Consider the following 23,563-nt stretch of genomic DNA (forward strand, 5'->3'; position numbering starts at 1 on the left):
GCCAACCTGATAGATTCTGAACTGTCATCTAAGCTTCAACCTCTGTCTCATTGGTGAAATGTTGCATTCCTCTGCCTGTTTTACAAGTATTTTAATGGTGGATGCTCCAACGAACTACAAACCCTTGTACCCCACTCAACGTAAAAACTCCCAACAAACCCAGCAAACAGCAAAGTCCCACTCTACACTGTAGAGATCTCGAGATGTAAGAAAGCCTTCTACTTTAATAGTTTCTTCACCAGAACTGCTAAACTCTAGAATTCCCTTCTGTATTCCTGTTTCCCCAACTGTACTGACATGCAGAAGTTCAAGTGTAATGTGAACAGACATCTTGCTGCTTAACTCCTTCATAGTATTTCTGCAACTTATGTCTCTGATAGTAGCCCCCTAAAAAGTGGCACTGTGCCTTGCTTGGGGTGAAAATGTAATTTAAAAAAAAAAAAAAAAAAAAAAAAAAAAAAAAAAAAAAGTACATTTTTTGGTTCATCCAAGTATCTTGTTTATCTGAAACTCCACTTCATTAGGGTTATCAGTCAAGATTTTCCTGAGAAAATTTCGTCTGCAGTATCTTGCTGCTTTTATGCAAGTGGTGTTTAGCACCAATACTGCCGTCCCTTCCCTTCACAAAGGTGTACTTTCCACGCTACAAAAGAGTTTAGTTGTATATAAATTCAAATACAAGTGTGAGGCTGACTATATGGACCATACTCTTCAGAGGGGCACATCATGTCCCCACATGTTTTCACAAATTACAGGTGTGAAAAATAAATTTATTAATAGGCACAGCCGAGCATTTACAGAGCATATCTAAGTGGTCACAAAGTGTCCATTTGCCAGCCGACAAAGTGAGTGATGAGATGTACTTCGATGGTTGCATTTGTATTGTGCACGTGGCCCATTCCAAGCACCATCTTGGTGCTTTGGAGGTGGCCAACGTAACCATGTGGAGGCCCTTTCTCTCTGCAAGCAAAATGAACTGGCAAACAAAATATACTTATTCGTAGAGCGCTAACAAAAAAAATATTTACCTCGTGCATTATCTATGAGGGACATTCCATAATGCCTTCTACTGCGTTATTCTATCCAAATAGCTCAGAGAAGATTGCAAATTGTATTGCTGTGATGACTAAACTTATGCATTCATGACCTGAAAGTTTCAGCTCTCTGTTGCAGATACTGACAGTGTGAGACCCTATAAAAGAAACACCTGTCATAGACGTGCTTCAGAAGCAGAAATGCATCACCGAATTCTTCCATGTAGAAAAAATTGAACTGATCAACATTCATCGGTAACTGTTGAACATTTCCGAAGCCAATGCAGTTCATGTCAGCACAGTTAGGAGATGGGTTCGTCGATTTCAGAGTGGCAGTAGAGATGTGAATGACAAAACCCACTCTGAACTTTTATAATTGAGGCATCAAAAGAGGCTGACAAAAGTGCATTGAGAATGGTGGCGACAATGTAGAAAAATAAATTCTGGAGATTATATTTTTCTACAAAGCAACAAAATGAAACTATGTTCAAGGAGCACATGGATATATTGTTATTATTTTAATTGATGAAATGGGATTGTAATGAAGGTGTGGCAGATGATGAGAACAAAAGGATCGGATATATTTGTAGATTCAGTTTTGGGAGTGTCAGTGGGGTTTATGATGGTAGGGAGTAGTTTGCAGAGTCTAATGTTTGCAAAGTTTTACGAGTCTTAGTTGATGATGAGTTGCCAGTTAGACACGGTCGACACCAGTTACAAGATTGACACGATCGAAAACAGATCATGTTTTGGATCGGCTTGGGAGAGCCTTTAGAGATCAGGATGATCTGACACCAACTGATGACCTCAACAGATCGTATATGCGGATCTTAGTGTGTGGAGAGTCGATGGTGTCATACACATACCCAGAATGCAACTGATATTTACAGAAAATGTTGGAGTCTATGTTTTCCTTTTGTGTTGTCTGATTTTATTTTTATACTTAGGAGCTCCTCATGTGCACCTTTTTCACAGTCGCCAATGTGAAAGACAAGGACACGAGAAGAGAAGATGAAAGAAAAGAAACCTACAGCACACAACATTGGTATCAGTGATGTCTAGCAAGTGAGCGGAGGGGGCATGTAATACCACATGTTTAGCGAGATTCATAAGGTATATGACCTGCTAAAATATTTTGAGGCACTAATTTAAAGCTATAGAATATAAAGCACTTGACATAAAAGATAAAAAAACAAAACAAAAAAACTTTAATTGATAAAAGCAAAGAATGCTGGAATCCATTTGATGAACATGATTTTGACTGAATTGTGTTATTTAAGAAAAAAAAAAAAAAGAAATGAAAAATATTTAAAAATTATCTGCATAAAATATATCCATTCACTGGTTTTATTCAAAATTATGAACAATCGTCTATTTCCTGAGATCCATTTACAGATTCCATTCTCAAATGTAGGGGTTTCTGAAAAATAAAAAAAATGTAAAAATTAAGTTAAAAAGAAAAAGAAACAAAAAAAAAAAAATTATTTTTAATATAAGGAATGTTCCAAAAGCCATGCCTCCTATTTTTTTTTATTCAGCCACAAATAGATCAGAGGGAATTGCAAATTGCATTGTTATGATGACTGAACTTCTGCATTCCTGACCTGAAAGTTTCATCTCTATTGCAGATATTTACGGTGTGAGACTCCAAGAAAACAACCCGTCATGGATGTGCGTCAGAAGCAGAAATGTATCATTGAATTCCTGGCAAAAGTACATTGAGAATGGTGGTGACTATATAGACAAATAAATTATGAAGCACAAAAGTTGCTCATTTTAATGATACTACTCCTGTCTTCATAGCTCTTCAACATTTTAATTTTGGAACAACCCTCATACTTTCATCAAATACAAGAAAAACAACATTTAATTTTTTTTTTTATTAACCATTGATGTTTGTTTTTTTTACTAATACATCATTGCTTATCAAGGCCCAAAAGCTACTCAAGGACAAGAGTTAATGGTTTGTGTCAAATAGATGGTGAGGCATATGCTTTGAAGATTGCAGACCATAGGTGGATCTGAGCTCTAATTGATTACTTAAGGAGATAACTCAACAAGAATTTTTTTAACATTGAACTTGAAAATTACCATACCGTAGTCAACTAAGAAACAGACCTGGGGTATTGTGTTCCATAGATTGCCAGTTCTTGGAAAAAAAAACTGTACTCCTGCAAGTTCTGTTTAGTTTTTGGTACACAAGAAAAGTAAGCAATATTTCAGAATTTTTTTAAAACTAATGCAACAACATAATAGGCGACATCATCCTATTTTTATGTTGGAACAGCTTCTGTTTGATCTTGGTTTGGTTCACGGTAAATCAACTCTTTTTGGCTTATAATGATTGTAAGCAATTCATTCATCATAATATTTAATTTAATGTCCATTTTACAAGCTGGCATGTGTTGGATGGTTTTTAGGAACTGACTTCTGTACCATGGTGTAAGTGACAATTTTCCAGAGCAGGGGTCCAAACTATGGTCCGCAGACCATATCCGGCCTGCCCAAATCTTTAATCCTGCCCATGGAACTCTTATTGAAAATGTAAAAAGATTCAGGAAAAATATTTTTTTAAATGGAAATGTGTAAAAATAGTGTGGTGGTTTTTCTTTTTGTTAAGAAAATGATTAAAAGAACGAGGCTTTAGAAAACTAATTTCAGTAAATGAGCAAAACTGTATAAAACATGTCCACATCATTTTTTTTTTCATTTTGGCTAATGTAGATCTAAAAAGTCAGCTGTTTATCCCCTCTAGCAATCTGGATGTGATGACACTTTAGAAGAACAATATGCAATAAAATTCTGTTTTAAACTTGGAAAAAATGCCACAGAAATATATATGGAATGCTCCAGACTGCTTCTGGACCATCTGGCATGAATCGAGCATCATCAAGTTTTTGAGTAACATAAGAGATTCAAGGAAGGCAGAGAGTCTGTGAGGGATGATGAGAGGTGTTGGAGGAGTAAGGAAGTCAAAGCACCAGAGTTGATTGACCAAGTAAAGCATTTCATGGATATGGATCGTCATGTGTCTATAGAGACAATAAGTGCACAGTTTGATATCAGTGTGAGAACTGTACACACAATTATTCGCAAAAAAAAGATGTGGAAGATTTGCGCAAACTTTGTCCCAAGAATGCTTCATTCTTGTTACAGACTATTTGACCAAGATAGCCATCAAGACAGTTTCTCATCCTTCCCTGTGACTTTTGGTTAATCCCTAAGCTCAAGAAAAACCTTAGAGGCTGTTATTATGTAACAATTGAGGAGATGAAAGAGGCTGTGACAAGAGTTGTTGACATTCTCACACAAGAGGACTTCCATGGGGTCTTCCAGAAGTTTTTGGAACGGTACAAGTGCATTGCAGCCAGAGGAGATTACTTCAAAGGGAACTAGAGTTTCATGTTTGTACTATCAATAAAAGTGGCCATGAGAAAAAAGTCTGGAAACTTATTGAAGGCACCACATATATATCATTGTATGTATGCTTATAATATAATCCAAGAACTATCATACCGATTTGTAGTCATTAGTTATAACATTGGAAAAAAATAAAATAAAATTATTTACATTTGAAAAATCAGTTCAAAACAATGTTTTCTCAAAATACTTCACATCATCATATTTGGTTTAACATCTGTTTTACATGCAGGACTGTGTTGGAGAGATTTTAGAAATTGGTTTCTAATCTAACTTATCTCTGACCAAGTCTTTCTTTGTCTCTCTTTATCTCAAATCCATTCTTATTACTTCTGCTCATGTTTCCCTTGGATTTCCCTTGTCAATTAACCTTACTACCTCAACTGTTCTACACATCTAATAACCCCAAAACTCATTCATTCTTTCAATGTGACCACACCAACAATGTTTCCTATTCTACATACATATATCTACACTGTTCAGATTTAATCTACCTCTGAGATCATCAAATCTAGGCCTGATTATATCGTTCTTGTTATTTCCCTCCATGCAATGAATGTTCTTAGCCATAACTGGCCAGGTTTCACTGCCATATATCATCACACTGTATACATATGTCTGATAGATTCTTCCCCTGGTCGGCAGTGGTAATGTGGCATGATACCTGAGGGACCATTTTGGAGAATCTTCGAATAGAACCAAGAACCACAACAACTTTTAATATGATTGAGGTAAAAAGTCATTATTTTAACAAAGAAAGAAAATGAATGGATATATATTATATTATATACAGGCATGCATAATAAAATGAAACATTAAAATAATAGAGTCACCAGGTAACAAGTGCTACTTAAAACACAAAGTTTTACGAAAGAGAAATTTAGGAAAAACAAAATTTGATAACAAAACATTTTATACGAATAAAAAAATATAAAAGTCATTTTCAGTAATGAAAATGTTCATAATGCATGTGTTCAAATAAAGAGCTTGAAGGAATAGAAGTTACACGTCAAAATGTTCATTGTGTAAATATGTGCATATAATTTTTAAGAGGTGGCAAACTATAAATTGACAACTTTATTTTCTTTAATTAAAGATTTGGCAACTATCAGTTATTTTGAGTCTGACTTGGTTTAGCAATTAATCATTTATAGACTGATACCTGAGCAGGGTTTACAAATGATATGATCAATTTATTGAGAGAAAAATTTGATGAACAAATAATTCAGCAAAATTAACCTGTCAACTGGTCACCTTGTTTGTGCAATTTTACCACATTAGATTATTTTCTTTAAGGATATATAAAGTCCCATGCCTTAGCTGATAAATCAAACAGTTAAATTAAATAGACCACTTGAAAGACAACATTTTATGCATTATTGCAAAAATACAGCTTAATTTAATGTGAAGAGTTTATGACAATTGGATCTCTAAATTATACCATATACATGTGAGCCACGAGGCCACATCCCTGAAATTGTATTTAAATTATAAATGCCAAAAATTAACCTTTAGAATAAATCACATTTTTATAATAAAAATATTTTTCTATGATTTATTTTAATTAAAAGTTTGCTACCTCTATAAAAAAAAACACACCTTTATATGTGCGTAAGATGAAGCTGGTATGTGCAAAGGTCGAGTTGGGGTATTGCGTAGAGTTTCTTCACTCAGGTGCAGCTGGTAAAATTTCAATCTCTGTTGGTTGTTTATCTCCTCACTTTACGGAGTTTCCAATATCGCACTAACTTGTTATTTCCGCATGTATGTGTTACTTATTTTGAAGGTTTGGAAATATTAACATTGGTTGAAAATACTTTGCTTTAATACCTTCATCTTTTAAGTTGTCAGCTTTGGCAAGCGAGTAGGGAAGTCAACTCCAGCAGAACGGACAAGAAAACAGTGTAAACCATCATAGCCATTTGCATTTTAGCATTTGTAGAAAATACTCCATAATTCAACCATCACAATAACATTGTCAACAAAATAAATTAATAAAAAAATAAATAACTCATGGTAATCAGGCAGTTTTTAAATAAAACCATTTTCTATAAAAATAAAAAGTGTGTGTGTGTGTGTGCGCGCGCGCATATGTGTAAATATTTAACTGATAAACTTTTAAACTACTGGTCACATAACACTGAAATTAACAGGAAATAGTAAACATACACCAAGGATGGTTTATAATAAGTAAAATCTTTGGATGGATGAATAACACAGATAGATATATCAGCAATTTGAAATGCAAAATGTTTGTTTCAATTTGCCAACATATTTTTTTTTATTTATTTCTGCACATACCTGAATTCAATTCATTTCTTAAAGTCGTTTAATATTAAATTTTTCATACCTATCTCTCAATAGCTACATCATAGGGAACTGATCAAACCAAACACATCACTCATGGGATTTGCTGAAAGCACTACACTTGCTCAGCGTAGAAATTATCCGAAAGCTGGTATTGGATAAGACTGCACATAATGGAATTTGGAGACTGCTGAACTGTAAAAAGTGGAAAGTGAACTTGCATAATATCAGAAAATGTCTGACCCCTGAACAAAGAAAAACACAAGATTCATTCCTAAACTAATTAAGTTGAGGCTGCCATTTTGGAAGATCCGCGCATTACTATTCACCAAATAGCCCAAGATGTCAAGATTAGTACAGGGTCTGTGGAAACTATCATTCATGACCATTTGCATATGCATAAGGTGTTTGCCAGATGGATTCCCAGGTTGCTCACACCATTCCAGAAGAGAGAACGCGTTGAGTGCTCAAGGATGAATTTGGAGATGTGCCAAGAAGATGAGTCAAAGTTTTTCAAAAGACTAATTACACAGGATGAAACCTGGGTTCATCACTATGATCTAGAGACTAAAGCCCAGTATATGCACTGGAAGCACTTGGACTCACTACCTCCAAAGAAGGCAAGGATGCAGCCCTCTGCTGGCAAGGTCATGCTCACAGTCTTCTGGGACCAAGATGGAGTAATGATGACTGATTTCCTGGCAAAGGGTACCACAATTACAGGAGCCTATTATGCTTCACTTTTGAGGAAATTAAGGGAAGCAATCAAAATCAAGAGGCGGGGCAAGATAAACAAAGGTACCCTCCTCCTGCAGGACAACGCTCCGGTCCACAACTCGCATGTCGCCAGATCAGAAGCACGGGCATGTGGTTATGAAATCCTCCCTCATCCTCCCTACTCTCCTGACCTTGCACCCTCTGATTTTCACCTCTTCCCAGTCATGAAGTTGTTTTTGAAAGGAAAACATTTCCCAGATGATGCAGTCTTGATTTCTGAAGTCACGTCGTGGTTGGAGGACCAATCTGGTCTCTAGAGCTGCATCAAACGATGGGAGAAATACATAACTCTGGGTGGTTCCTATGTAGCGAAAGACTAATAACTGCGTCAAGTTTCGTTGCTCTACTGCTATGGGAAGTGGGTCAGGGGCATTACTTATTGCACGCCCCTCGTATATGGTAGTGAGATCAAAACTAAAAAATATATATGACTTGGGTGTCATCAGCTAGAATCAAAACCAAAACATACAACACTCAACCCTTATTCTGTAGCCTCTGAGCCACGCTAAAATGCATATACATATATAAGTTCACCTGTCATCCCATTTTTAAAAAATGGAATCACCTGATCGTCAAAGACAAGATGCAAGCAAGAAAGCTCCACAGTGTTTTATAATTATATAGATTAGAGATCAATTCATAAATATTTCTCAAATTTCAGTTACCTTGGCATATTTTTAAGGGTTTTTAAGGAACTTAATATTTATTCTATTTAAGAATTCAAATATTTCAGATTTGCATTAAATTAGATCCATGGTCATTAGATACAAAATTATGCAAGGTTACCTGTATTTCAATTTCTTCTTAAGATTCTTTAAGCTTACATTATAGATATTTTCTAGAATAAAAAATAGTGTAACGGATTTAGGTTAAACTGAAATAAGGATTCTAAACAAAGTTTAGCAGCATTATATCTTGATTTTAATCTTTGTTAAGGGAATTAAAAAGGTGCAAAAATGTTCTTTTTGGTGAATTAATTTTACCAATTCTTGGACAGGTATTCTAGTAATGATATAAAAAGTAAATTAAGGGGACATTGTTGGGAGCTATCGGATTAAATATTTGAACATAATTTTATCTGCATATGACAAGTGTAAATGTCTGTGCAATTTTTTTGTAGGGTTTAATTGAAAAGATAATTAAAAAGAGAGAAGGCCAAAGACATAAAAACAAACGGTGCTTTTTAGAATTAAACCTTTCAAGACAAAAATACAGAAATTTAAAAAAATTAATTTTATGATGTACGCACTCATCGCAGAGTAAAGAGGTCATATTCCAAAAAATCACAAATTGATCGAGTAGTATTTTTTTTAATTAAGAAAATAAAAAATTTTATTATGAGGCAAAATTTTTGGATTCACTATGTTTCATAAATAAAGGGGAGACAACTCTATTTGAATTACCGAGACCAAATTAAGTCTTGTAATGTACCTATTTACTATGCCTCCCCACGGGACAGAGTTAGACACCAGGGTCGTTTTTTTAACGTGGAGAAAAGGTACAAAAATAAAAATTGTCTCAGTTGTGAAGGATTTCTCCTCCACTGAAAGAGAACAAGAAATAGAAGTGCAGCATCTGAAGAACAGATACTACACTTTGATCTTGACCAATGTAATGGATACAATTTACTATTAAAAAAAGAAAAAAAAAGAAAAAAAAAAAGATTTGATTTTTCTCTATGAAAAAAAAAAACGGGTATGTACATCAAAGATTTTTCTGCAATTTAATTTTTTTTAATGTTTAATTTTAAATAAGCATCCAACAAAACGAAAAATTAATACAATTATTATTTTTTTAATTTCAGCTGCAAAAATAAATAAAGATTTTCAGAAATTATTTAAAATAAATAAATAAAACTGACGACAATAAAAAATATTTCCCACAGTGTGTTTTGATTGAAACTAAAACGTCAGATTCATAATAATTGGCATCCATTTGCAAAAATACAGCTAAGTTAATTCAGGAAGGCCAATTAGGTTTTATTATAGTGTTATTGGTATTAATACACAACAATATTATTTTTCTGTTTTTGTTGGTGCTTTTTTGGGGTTTTTTATAGGATTTTATTCAACAAGAGAAAAAAATAACCCCACCATTTTCCCTAACTCCCAAAAGCATGCAGAGCTACCCACCCCATTCCCTTATGTTTAATAGCCAATAGCTTTTTTGTAATTCCCATGAGAATGGAAAGGTTGATTTGCAGAAAAAGGGATGAGTGCAAAAGCATGAAGAGAGGCCGAGGAAAGGTCAGATCTATCAAGAAATCTCCATCCTCCCAGGGACAATCGGATGACACACCCTTTGCCCATTCTCCCACCCCTCAAGTTAATGTTCACTTGGTAAAATTAGAATATTGTGTGTTTTAGTGCATGCAAACAAGGAAACACACGCTCACAAATGTTGGTTCACAAACAAAAATTCTATATGTGAGAATGCATTTGAAATGGTTAAGGGGAATATTATTGCCACATCTGGGGCTGGTGCATCAACCACTAGTTTCTCCCTCTTAGACATGGTCCCAGAAAAAAAAAGAAAAAAGAAAAGAAAATGAGCCTCCAATTTAACAGGTCACACACCATAAAGCTCCAACCCGTCACATCACCGTAACATTGCATCTCTGTGCTTGTTTTACAAGTACTTCCAGAGTGTGCTCCGACAAACTTAGTGAACTTGTTAACTCCACCTCCCTCTTCAACGTAAATATCTCTGACCAACCTGACAATCGGCAAAAATCCCACCTTTCCACTGTAAAGGTCCACAAATGCTGGAAAGCTTTTTACTCCAGTAGCATTTTTTCCTTCAAACTGCTTGCCTTTGAAATTCCCTTCCTGCTTCCAGCTTTCTCAATTGTACAAACATGCAGAAATTTAAATGTAATGTGAACAAACATCTCGCTGCACAACTCCCTTCTCAGCATGCCTCTATAAATCTGGTTCCTAACTCACAGTGACTCCATTTCGTCTTAGTGGCAATGTTTTAGTTGAATAAAAATTTATAAAAAATAAAAAGACAAAAAATTTCCATGATTTCTGAATTATTTTTTCTCTACATTAATAAAATTATCAAAAATATGTCACCAGAGGGAGACTACTTCTGTTAGCCTATAATGATGAACATATACCCCACTGCACTCAAAGAAGGAGATAATGCCTGGAAGAATAATATCATGATAACAAAACAGATATTATACAATCCCTCTTCCAAATTGAGCAATAACAAATCTTGGTGTGAAAAATGGGTCGGGTCAAACAAGGTGTGTGTCATAAGTTGTTTAACATTTTGAAATGTAAATACCAGGAAAGAAAAGCTGACATCCTGACAAATCGTCTTATACTGAAGCCACCGAGAGGAAGAAGGCCTGTTAACTGAAAAATGCCTTCAAGTAATGTAGGTAAAGATTTGTCAAACTATTACTGTTGATACTATATGAGGGTATTTTTAAAAAGAGCATTAAAACATGTTAAAAACAAAAGAAAGGAACCCAATTCGATTAATAATGAAACTGAACTTTATTCAATATAAAATAAAAATATTATCCATGTAAAATTACATAATTTTAAAGCAATATTCAATCTAATACTGATAAAACTGAATTATGAATTTAGGGAACAAACAATTAAAGAAACATAAAACACAAATAATTCTTGGCCTTCGGGACAAGATCACAGTGTAGTATCTGTTCTGATGCTACACTTCACTTTTTCTGTTCTTGGTCGGTGGAGGAGAAATCCTTCATGACCAAGACAATTTTTATTTTTGTTCCTATCCAGAGTGCCCTTATTGAGGAGCTGGATTTTTCCCCACAAGATTATATATTGCAATAATACAGAAATCATATTTAAAGTTTTCTTTTTCTGTTCTTCTATGTCCATTTTTTCCCATGTTTTTCATCAAAATGTGTAGCATATTTTCATCAGTTACATGGTTAGGAATCTTATACTGCATCATAGTCTTCATTTTCATATCAGTGCAGAATACATGAATACAAAAATGAAGTTCTAAGGAAATAATTTTACCATGATGTGAACATTGGTTAAAAACTAAGAAAATTTAGTAAACATCTACAATATTAAATCAGATGGTTAATTTGGGAGGGGACATTATTATTATTATTTCACTCACTACAGGTTGTCTCACAGGCCATCATCAGTGATCGCTCACTGGCAGTAACCTGTGGTGTTCCCTGGAGACCGAGTGACAAGTCTCTCCAGATTTCCAGGGTTCTCCACCTCTTGACCACTCGTGCAGATGATTGCATGTTATTCCAACAGCCGTTTGCCATTGATTTCTCGTTGGCATCAGTCATTGGTGTTTCTTGGGGTTTGAGTGATAAAATGCCTCCCCCACCCCCAAGTACCAGATTTGAACTGCACACTTCCAGTGGAAATCTGGTTAGTACTCTCCCACCTTGGTCTTTCCGTCCTCCCTGACCCTTTACAACTAGTTGATGTGTCGCCAGTTGATGTCATCTACACCAGTTTTTTTTTCATTATCATTGTTATAATAATAATAATAATAATAATAATAATAATGATGCTTGTGCAATGTATGCACAGTGCTATATTTTAGATAGTATTTTCAAGTTAAATTAAATTTTTATGGTATCCTTTTTCCCATTAAATTGTTAGGTGAAAGTGCAGAATAGTTAGAAAGCCCCTCCCCTGTTAAGAATGGCTTTCTAAATAATGACATTATTTCAGCAGGGTGCATACAACATTTACTCATACTTCACGGGGAATGTGGACCCTGCGTAAATCGTGTTTTTATTTAATGATTGTGCCCTGTAGGCACATGCGCAAAAGGTTTTCTTTGGTTTATTTAATCACAAAAACTTTTTTGCAGGTACTATTTGAAGCTAAAAAGGGAGGGAAAAATTATTTGAATATGTGTGAAAAAATAATTTAACAAAAAAATAAAAATCTTTAGTGGAGAAAATAATAAAAAAATCAAAACGAAATAAAATAAAAACAAGCACAAAATAAAAGTATGAATCAAGATATATATGAAGAAAGTGAAAGAAAATGCTTTCAGGGAGCAATGATTAAATAAAAACACTGTTTATGCAGGGTTCACGTTCCCCGTGAAGTACCCATCTTCTATATATATAAAAGGCAAAAATCGGTGTGTATGTATGTATGTATGTATGTATGTATGTATGTTTGTTTGTAACGCTAAAACTTTTGAAAGACGGAACCAGAGTTGACAAATTTGGTATCATATTGCACCTTGATCACCCGGATGACAAATATCGAAATTTCACGTCAAACGGACCAGTAGAAAGGGGTCAACTGATCGTTTTTCTCCTAGGGGGGCCCCCCAAAAAACCTGTCATTTTAACGTTATTCAATACGTGTCACGTGACGTGACGTCAGCTCAAACTTTTGACAGACACAACCAAAGTTGACAAATTATGTATCATATTGAACCTTGATCACCCGCATGACAAATATCGAAATTCCACACCAAACGGACCATTAAAAGGGGGTGAACTGATCATTTCTCTCCTAGGGGGGGCCCCCCAAAAAACCTGTCATTTTAATGTTAATATTACATAATCCAAAAACGCTTAGTCATGTCACGTGACGTGACGTCAACATCCAGTAATGGCGAACAAATGTAAACAAACACTTTGTTTTACCGATACTTTTGTAATTTCTCTTCTGCTTTGTTCTAGAGATTATTAAACTCCATGACAATGTCTCCAACGTATTTAACTGGTTAAAAATAGTATTTATACAAGAGTTTTAACGAAAAATATCAGGAAAAAATGTACAGGAATAAAAAAAAATTCAGCTTTCAAAATATTCGTCGATAAAAAAACCGATCTTTATATTTACGCTAGCCATTTTGTATATTACCACGTGACCTGCTATCTCTTAAACTGGAGGGGGGGGATCCACTTGAATCCAACAAAACCAGTAATTTTTTTTTTCTATTATATATACATCATTTTCTATAAAATTAAGTGTAGACTTTATAATTAAAACAAAAAATGTTATTCATACTAAAAAAAAAAAACGCTTAGTCATGTCACGTGACGTGACGTCAACATCCACTAATGGCGAACAATTGTACCTATTTACTATGCCTCCCCACGGGACAGAGTTAGACACCAGGGTCGTTTTTTAACGTGGAGAAAAGGTACAAAAATAAAAATTGTCTCAGTCGTGGAGGATTTCTCCTCCACCGAAAGAGAACAAGAAATAGAAGTGCAGCATCTGAAGAACAGATACTACACTTTGATCTTGACCAAAAGGCCAAGAATGCGAACAATTGTAAATAACAACTTTTTTCACAAAACCAACACCGTCTTTCTTTTTTTTCTCTCTCTTTCTCTCTCTCACCCACTTACTCTTCCCTCTCTCTCACCCTCTTTCTCTTGACGTCACACCACTGTTAAACTGTGGGGGGGGGGAACACATTCCCAGGCATTATCTCCTATAGATGCACATTTTATTAGAAATTCAGCTTTCAAAATATTAGACGATAATAAAAATATAAAACCAACACCCTCTTTCTCTTTTCTCTCTCTCTCACCAACTTACTCTTCTCTCTCTCTCACCCTCTTTCTCTTGACCTCCTACTACTGTTAAACTGTGTGTGTGTGGGGGGGGGAGAGGCAGCTTGAAAACCAACAAAAACAGTGCACAGTTTCCCAAGCATTTGGGGTGGGAAGGGGGGGAAGAAGCCGAGCGCACAGTTTCGTGTGAGAGAGAGAGAACAATTCTCAACCTATATACTCAACAAATTTTTTATCTACAGATTTGAAAGTTTGTATATAGGGTATTCAGACATATGGAAATATATCTAGCATAATCTATCTATTATATCTATAAAAGTGAAAATGTGTGTGTGTGTGAGGTAGCCAGAGAGAGAGAGAGAGAGAGAGAGAGAGAGAGAGAGAGAGACAACAATTCTCAACCTATATATTCAATACATTTTTTATCTACAGATTTGAAAATTTGTATATAGGGTATTCAGACATATGGAAATATATCTAGCATAATCTATCTATTATATCTATAAAAGTGAAAATGTGTGTGTGTGTGTGTGTGTGCGTAAGAGAGAGAGAGAACAATTCTCAACCTATATACTCAACGTATTTTTATCTACGGATTTTAAACTTTGTATATAGGGTATTCAGACATATAGAAATATATCTAGCATAATCTATACATTATATCTATAAAAGTGAGAATGTGAGTGTGTGAGAGAGAGAGAACAATTCTCAACCTATATATTCAACAAATTTTTTACCTACAGATTTGAAAATTTGTATATTGGGTATTCAGACATATGGAAATATATCTAGCATAATCGATCTATTATATCTATAAAAGTCAGAATGTTTGCGTGTGGTTGTGTGTGTAAGGTTGCGAGAGAGAGAGAGAGAACAATTCTCAACCTATCTATTCAATAAATTTGTTATCTACAGATTTGACCATTTGTATATAGGGTATTCAGACATATGGAAATATATCCAGCATAATCTATCTATTATATCCATAAAAGTGAGAATGTGTGCGTGAGAGAGAGAGAGAGAGAGAGAGAGAGAGAGTAAGTACAATTCTCACCCTATATATTCAACAAATTTTTTATCTACCGATTATAAAATTTGTATATAGGGTATTCAGACATATGGAAATATATCTAGCATAATCTATCTATTATATCTAGAAAAGTGAGAATGTGTGTGAAAGAGAGAGAGAGAGAGAGAGAACAATTCTCAACCTATATATTCAACTAATTTTTATGTACAGATCTGAAAATTTGTATACAGGGTATTCAGACATATGGAAATATATCCAGCATAATCTATTATATCTATAAAAGGTAGAATGTGTGTGTGTGTTTGTGAGTGAGTGAGTGAGTGAGTGAGTGAGAGAGAGAGAGAGAGAACAATTCTCAACCTATATACTCAACAAATTTTGTATCTACAGATTTGATAATTTGTATATAGGGTATTCAGACATAAGGAAATATATCTAGCATAATCTATCTATTATATCTATAAAAGTGAGAATGTGTGTGAAAGAGAGAGAGAGAGAACAATTCTCAACCTATATATTCAACAAATTCTATCTTTACAGATTTGAAATGTGTATATAGGGTATTCAGACATTTGGAAATATATCTAGCATAATCTATTATATCTATAAAAGTGAGAATGTGTGTGTGAGAGAGAGAGAAAGAACAATTCTCAACCTATATACTCAACAAATTTTTTATCTACAGATTTAAAAATTTGTATATAGGGTATTCAGACATATAGAAATATATCTAGCATAACCTATCTATTATATCTATAAAATGACCATGTGTGTGTGTGTGTGTGTGAGAGAGAGAGAGAGTCAGAGAGAGAGAGAGAACAATTTTCAGCTTGTGTGTGTGTGAGAAAGAGAGAGAGAGAAAGAGAGGAAGGAAAATTCTCACCCTATATATTCAACAAATTTTTTATCTACATATTAGAAAATTTGGATATAGGGTATTCAGACGTATGGAAATATATCTAGCATAATCTATCTATTATATCTATAAAAGTGAGAATGTGTGTGTGAGAGAGAGAGAAAGAGAGAGAGAGAGAACAATTCTCAACCTATATATTCAACTAATTTTTTATCTACAGATTTGAAAATGTGTATATTGGGTATTCAGACATATGTAAATATATCTGGCATAATCTATGTATTATATCTATAAAAGTGTGAATGTGAGTGATGGAAAGAGCAAAAAATTCTCAACCTATATAACCTATAAAAGTGAGAATATGTGTGAGAGAGAGAGAGAGAGAGAACAATTCTCAACCTATATATTCCACACATTTTTGGGCACAGATTTGGAAATTTGTATATAGGGTAGGCAGACATATAGAAATATATCTAGCATAATCTATCTATTATATCTATAAAAGTGAGAACTTGTGTGTGTGTGTGTGAGAGAGAGAGAGAGAACAATTCTTAACCTACATACTCAACAAATTTTTTACCTACAGTTTAGAAAATTTGTATATAGGGTATTCAGACATATGGAAATATATCTAGCATAATCTATCTATTATAACTACAAAAGTTAGAATGTGTGTGTGAGAGAGAGAGAGAGAGAGAGAACAATTCTAAACCTATATATTCAACAAATTTTTTATCTACAGATTTGAAACTTTGTATATAGGGTATTCAGACATATGGAAATATATCTAGCATAATCTATCTATTTTATCTATAAAAGTGAGAATGCGTGTGTGTGAGATAGCGAGAGAGAGAGAGAGAAAAAGAGAGAGATAAAAATTCTCAACCTATACATTCAACAAATTTTTTATCCACAGATTTGAACATTTGTATATAGGGTGTTCAGACATATAGAAATATATCTAGCATAATCTATCTATTATATGTATAAAAGTGAGAATGTGTGTGTGTGTGAGAGAGAGGACAATTGTCAACCTATGTATACAACAAATTTTTTATCTACAGATTTCAAAATTTGTATATTGGGCATTCAGACATATTTCAATATATCTGGCATAATCTGTCTATTATATCTATAAAAGTGAGAATGTGTGTGATAGAGAGAGAGAGAACAATTCTCAACCTATATACTCAACAAATTTTTTATCTACAGATTTGAAAATTTGTATATAGGGTATTCAGACATATGGAAATATATCTAGCATAATCTATTATATCTATAAAAGTGAGAATGTGTGTGTGTGTGTGAGAGAGAGAGAGAGAGAGAACAATTCTCAACCCATATACTCAACAAATTCTTTATCTACAGATTTTAAAATTTGTATATAGAGTATTCATACAAATAGAAATATATCTAGGATAATCTTTCTATTATATCTATAAAAGTGAGAATGTGTGTGTGTGTGAGCGAGAGAGAGAGAGAGAGAGAGAGAGAACAGTTCTCAACCTATACATTCAACAAATTTTTATATATAGGGTATTCAGAAATATCGAAATATATCTAGCATAATCTATTATATCATTAAAAGTTAGAATGTGTGTGTGTGAGAGATAGAGAGAACAATTCTCAACCTATGCACTCTACAAATTTTTTATCTACAAATTAGAAAATTTGTATATAGGGTATTCACACATATGGAAATATATCTAGCATAATCTATCTATTATATCTATAAAAGTTAGAATGTGTGTGTGAGGTAGCCAGAGAGAGAGAGAGAGAGAGAGTAAGAACAATTTTCAACCTATATATTCAACAAATATTGGATCTACAGATTAGAAAATTTGTATATAGGGTATTCAGACATATGGAAATATATCTAGCATAATCTATCTATTATATCTCTAAAATTGAGAATGTGTGTGTGAGAGAGAGAGAGAGAACAATTTTCAACCTATATACTCAACAAATTTTTTTATCTACAGATTTGAAAATTTGTATATAGGGTATTCAGACATATGGAAATATATCTAGAGTAATCTATCTATTATATCTATAAAAGTGAGAATGCGTGTGTGTGTGAGAGAGAGCGACACAGAACAATTCTCAACCTATATATTCAACAAATTTTTTATGTACAGATCTGAAATATCACATTTGTATAGAAGTAGAAATCTTGATACCTACTCTGATACCTAATAAAAGAAAGGACACTCTTTAGGGCGGATTTTGATTATAACAAGTCACTAATTAGAAATTATAATAAACATTCTAATAATTTAAGAATTTTACCAAAATAAAATTGCATGGTAATCACCCAATTTCTGCCACAAAATTTTGATTGGCAGAACTCATAAACATAAAATATATATTTTCTAATTTCATCTTTTTTTTTTCTTTTTACATAATCTGGTTTGATGTTTTCCCAAATATTCAAATCACTATATTTTGCTGCTTAATATCAAATACAGCAACTGAGTTATTTTTATGCATCAAACAATTACATTTTCTCATTCATCCAAACTAATCACTGAACATCAATTTCATATTTTCTTCACTAAAATATTACTGTGCTTGATGTCATCAAGTAGAGCGGATCATTTTTTTTTCATTTGTTCACACATTTTTCCAATTTATATATATTTTAAAGATTCTTAGCCTATGTCATTGCATACCAATCTGTTTATTAAAAGTTAAGGTTCACTGTAAACACATATGTTACACCAAAATAAAAACGCTTCAGATAATGTCTTGATATTCAATTCAGTTTCTCACATGACATCTTATGAAGTTAGTAGAAATGTTACAGACTTTTGAATCTCAAACACTTTCAATACTGTGCACTGATATTTTCTTTTTTGCAATATAAGCACATTCATGATTTTTTTTACAAACGTTAAAAACTTTCACATTGTGTAGCAATATACTGAAACAATTATAAAAATATTTGTTTTTATTTTGAATGATGCAGGGCATCTGAAGAGAGATTTTTCTAACAAAATGAAAGTATAATTTTTAGCAATAGGTATCTAGGAAAAGGCCACTACATATGTTATAAGTTCCAAATTTCCACAACCTGGCAAATACTGGTACATGCTAGCAAATTTAGATTTGCAATTACAAAATATGATTCTAATTTTTTCCTTTGCTCTTTATTCTAACACTACACTAAGTTTACTGTGTTATTTCGCTACAGTTGATATTGTGTAGAACAATAAGAAAATCATAGTGAACAATGCATTCAACAAAATTTCACACACATTTCTAGATACCTATATCTAATAAGTTCAAAAGAAAGGACACACTTAGGGAGGTATTTTGGTGGTCAAGTCACTAAATAGAGATTAGCTGGTTTCCCGGCATAGCCCAGGATATAATAAAGATTGACTGAAATACATGTTCTAGCTGGTTTCTAGGCGTTGCCAGGGATGTAATATAGACACATTATGTTGTATATTACCTGTTCTCTTCTCCCTAAGGTAAAACAATTTCATATACATGCTGTAAATTACCTATTTTGAAAGACACAACCAGACTTGATAAATTTGGTATCATATCGAAGCCCCGTATCCCGGATGACAAATATCGAAATTTCACGTCAAACGGACGAGGAGAAAGGGGTAAACGTATCAGTTATCTCCAAGGGGGGCCCAAAAAAAACTGTCATTGTAATGCTTTTTATTACGTAATTCTTGAATGATCCAATGTAATTCATACGTAAAAAAAAAAACGTTTAGTCATGTCACGTGACGTGACGTCAACGTCCACTAATGGCGAACAATTGTAAATAGTTCTGTCTTCGATACTTTTGCATTTTTCTCTTCGGCTTAGTTATATCTATTATTTAACTTTATGCCAATGTTTCCATCGTGATTACCTGGTTAAAAATATTATTTATACAAGAGTTTTAACGAAAAATGTCAGGAAAAAATGTACAGGAATAAAAAAAATTCAGCTTTCAAAATATTAGACGATAATAAAAATATCGTAATATTTATGTAATATAAAATAATTAGCCATTTTGTATATTACCACGTGACCTCATACCTCTTAAGCTGGAAGGGGGGAGGAGTAAAACCAACACCGTCTCTCTCTCTCACACTTACTCTCTCTCTCTCTCTCACACTTTCTCTATCACCCTCTTTCTATTTTTCTATTCGTTTGAAAACGCTTAGTCATGTCACGTGACGTGACGTCAACGTCCACTAATGGCGAATGCACCGCTTTTGGTTAGGAACTAACTTCAATATACACCGCTTTCTCTCCCCCCCTCTCTCTCACACACTTTCATTTTAAAACCATTCGGTGTGTTTTTTATTTTACGTACGTATTTTACACTGCTTTCTTTTTATTTATAGAACTTATTAAAATTTATTTAACTTCTGGCAACAGTTATTTATTTAATTTATATGCTAATACTTTTTGGGTACAAATATTTTTTTTTAATGTTTACAGAATTTTTTTTTTTTAATTTTTTTTATACTTTTTAATAGCATTTTCTTTTTTTTTTCATGGGAAATTATTTTTCTATTCGTTTTAAGAAAACGCTATTAAAAAATAAAAATTCTATAAATTCTGGCAACAGTTATTTATTTAACTCAATGCTACTATTTTTTTGTAAAAATATTTTGTTTCCATGAGGACGCTTATGTACACGAAAATTACAGTATGCTAAAAATCATATTCGACAGTTTAAAGGTTTCCACATTTTTATTATTAAAAGCCATTCTTAATCTAGCACGGATCACTCTCTGCACTAGCATATAAAAAATAGACTTTATAGATTCGATAACTCTAGAATAGTACATAAAACGTTATTTTTGAAATTTTCGATGTTTGACAAACAGTCCATTATGTCTGTAAAAGTTTGTTGAGTTTAGAATTCGATTAAAAAAACAACACCGTCTTTTTTTTTTTTTTAAATAAAACTAATTTTAAAATTTAAAATTTCGATGTTCGAAAAACAGTCCATAGCATTTTCTTTTTAAATTACCTAAAAATCATATTCGACAGTTTAAAGGTTTCCACATTTTTATTATTAAAAGCCATCGAGAGAAACGCGCTTAGACATTTTGTAAACATTGTTTTAAAAAAATAATAAATTAATAGTTCTATTATGTTTTTAACGACTGTAATAGTTTATTTTGAAAGTATATTTCATAAGGAAAATAAACAACCCACTTTAAAAACAGAAATTACGAGTTTTATATATTTTATTCGCAGTTTTTTGTTGGGGGTAGTCCATTATGTCTGTAACAGTTTGTTGAAAAGGTGTAGAATTCAATTAAAAAAACAACACCGTCTTTTTTTTTTTTAAATAAAACTAATTTTAAAATTTCGATGTTCGAAAAAGAGTCCATAAAGAATAAAACAGTTAATAAATACAAAAAAACGTCCATTAAGTTCAAATAAAGCCTGTTTGAATAAAACTTATATAAAAAAAAACCGTCACTTCCGGCAAATGGCTTTGTAAACAACGGGTGGCATTTTTCGAATACATCGGTAAACACTGTATGTTTTTCGAGCTGAATAAATATGTTACATTGAATAAAAACACAAAAAAAATATACAGTTGGATAGAAAAGTAACTTATCTTGCCTTTGCTAACATTTATTTGTTATATATTTGTCTTTTGACCGTCCACTAATGGCGAGTCTTTTTTTTTTTTTTAAATAAAACTAATTTTAAAATTTCGATGTTAGAAAAACAGTCCATAACATGTCAATATAAAAATTCTATTTTTGTTTGATAAAAAGAATAAACAGTTAATAAATACAATAAAAAAGTCCATTAAGTTCAACAAACTAAACTCTTTTATTTATAATAAAACTCTTCGACAGTTTAAATGCTTTCAAAATCCTATGTAAGTATATCGTTTTTACTGTACACAGATTCGAAAAAGTTGTCATCAGTTGAATAAATATGTTACATTGATTAAAAACACTTCTTATTAGCATTTTCTTTTTATATGACAACGTTAATGTTCATGAATATTTAAATAAAATACATTACTGCACATTTATTAATATTATCTCTCTTTTAATCACTTTTATCGACTATCAGCCAAATAACTGGGGTCTAAAATTTGGGAAATTATTTTTCTATTCATTTAAAGAATATGCTATTAAAAAAGAAAAAGTCGATAAAAGTTAGACATAAACAGTAAAAAAATAGAAGATATTATTATTAAATAACAATAATTATTAAAAATAAATATTAACATTTACAATAATAAAATGAGTTAGTATTAAAAATAATTATTAAAATAAAAATGTGTTTATTATTAAAAAATACATATTAAAATTGTTTTTATTATTAAAAATAAATTTTAATATTTAAAGTAGAATAAAATGTGTTTATTATTATAAATAAATATTAATATTTAAAATAATATGTGTTTATTATTAAAAATAAATATTAATATTTAAAATAATATAATGTGTTTATTATTACAAATAAATATTAATATTAAAATAAAATGTGTTTATTATTAAAAATAAATATTAAGGAAGGTCAACAGGTGGAGGAAAAATAGTCAATGCAGGTCATACCACCTGACCAGCTAAAATCGCCTTTTTATATAAGGCAGACAGTCAGACTATTTGCCTTGAGGGCGGGCTAAGCCCTCCTACCCCCCCCCACCCCAAAGCTGAGAGCTGGGGAAACTTCTCTCAGAAGGGGTATGGGAGGACAGGGAGACCTTCCCTCTTTCAACTAAGAGATAGATATCCTTTTGTATGGTTGATTGACCCCCCCCCCTGTCGGTTCCGCTTACTCCATTCAGAAAGAGATCAACCTTACATAAAAAAAAAAAAAAATATGGGGACAGGGAAGCCTTCCCGGGCCCCCTTTCTGGGAGGAGAAGTTCCCCGGCTCCTACCTTTTTGGGAGTGCTCAGCCCGCCCTCCAGTCAACAACAATATTTGAAGAATAAAGATATTTTTGTTTTTGTGTTTTAGGTGGTGAAGGTGATCTGGGGAGTGTTTTTTTTTTCACAAAAAAGGTACTTTTTACGAATGGGTATCCAAGAAAATTACAGTATTTTGTCAGAAATTAAGGTTTTCATTGACCACTCTCAATACTATCAGAAATGAACAAAGTTAATTAAACAGTCTACACAATATAAACTAACTGTTTTGTTGGCTTTTTATTCTAACTCCAAACTAACCCATAACTACATTTTTCTTTTATTTTGCAAATTTTATTTCCTTTAGTTTATATTGTGTAGCTGAATCAGAAATTGATTTATCTTCTGTCATTTGTAGTTAACATGCTATCAGCGCAATTACTACAGTGTAATCACACATGATCTACCAAAATAAAAACACTTCAGATAAAGTCTTAAATAGAATTCAGTTCCTTACATGACATCTGATGAAGTCAGTACAAACGTTACAAACTAATACTTGAAAAACAATTTGACATTTACTGTACTACAATATCACATTTGTATAGAAGTAGAAATCTGGATACCTATTCTGATACCTAATAAAAGAAAGGACACTCTTTGGGGCGGATTTTGATGATAACAAGTCACTAATTAGAAATTATAATAAACATTGAAATAATTTAAGAATTTTACCAAAATAAAATTACTTGGTAATCACCCAATTTCTGCCACA

The 23,563-nt window shown here is 32.7% G+C and overlaps 2 protein-coding genes and 1 pseudogene across 5 annotated transcripts in view; 1 reads left to right on the top strand and 2 right to left on the bottom strand.

Moving 5' to 3' along the window:
• Positions 1-23,563, top strand: part of LOC145255900 (mitochondrial S-adenosylmethionine carrier protein-like) — a 238,204-nt gene that overhangs the window by 94,127 nt on the left and 120,514 nt on the right. The window contains exon 1 of one of the 3 annotated variants that reach the window (XM_080114647.1): positions 10,825-10,925. The exons of 1 other annotated variant lie outside the window; for it this stretch is intronic. In XM_080114647.1, coding sequence (XP_079970773.1) covers positions 10,924-10,925 — 2 coding nt within the window. In that variant the 5' untranslated portion in view covers positions 10,825-10,923. Of the gene's footprint in view, positions 1-10,824; positions 10,930-23,563 lie in introns of those variants that run through there. One more of the 3 variants, XM_080114737.1, reaches the window with a different exon arrangement.
• The window catches only part of LOC145256282 (uncharacterized), a 99,954-nt gene continuing 78,610 nt past the window's right edge, over positions 2,220-23,563 (bottom strand). For both annotated transcript variants that reach the window (XM_080115010.1, XM_080115099.1), the window contains exon 6: positions 2,220-2,454. In XM_080115010.1, coding sequence (XP_079971136.1) covers positions 2,392-2,454 — 63 coding nt within the window. In that variant the 3' untranslated portion in view covers positions 2,220-2,391. The remainder of the gene's footprint in view (positions 2,455-23,563) is intronic.
• LOC145284585 (U2 spliceosomal RNA) lies at positions 13,675-13,808 on the bottom strand (annotated as a pseudogene).

This window comes from Euprymna scolopes, chromosome 1 (assembly GCF_053919585.1).
Source record: "Euprymna scolopes isolate OS-2025 chromosome 1, ASM5391958v1, whole genome shotgun sequence".
In the NCBI taxonomy this organism is placed as follows: domain Eukaryota; kingdom Metazoa; phylum Mollusca; class Cephalopoda; order Sepiida; family Sepiolidae; genus Euprymna; species Euprymna scolopes.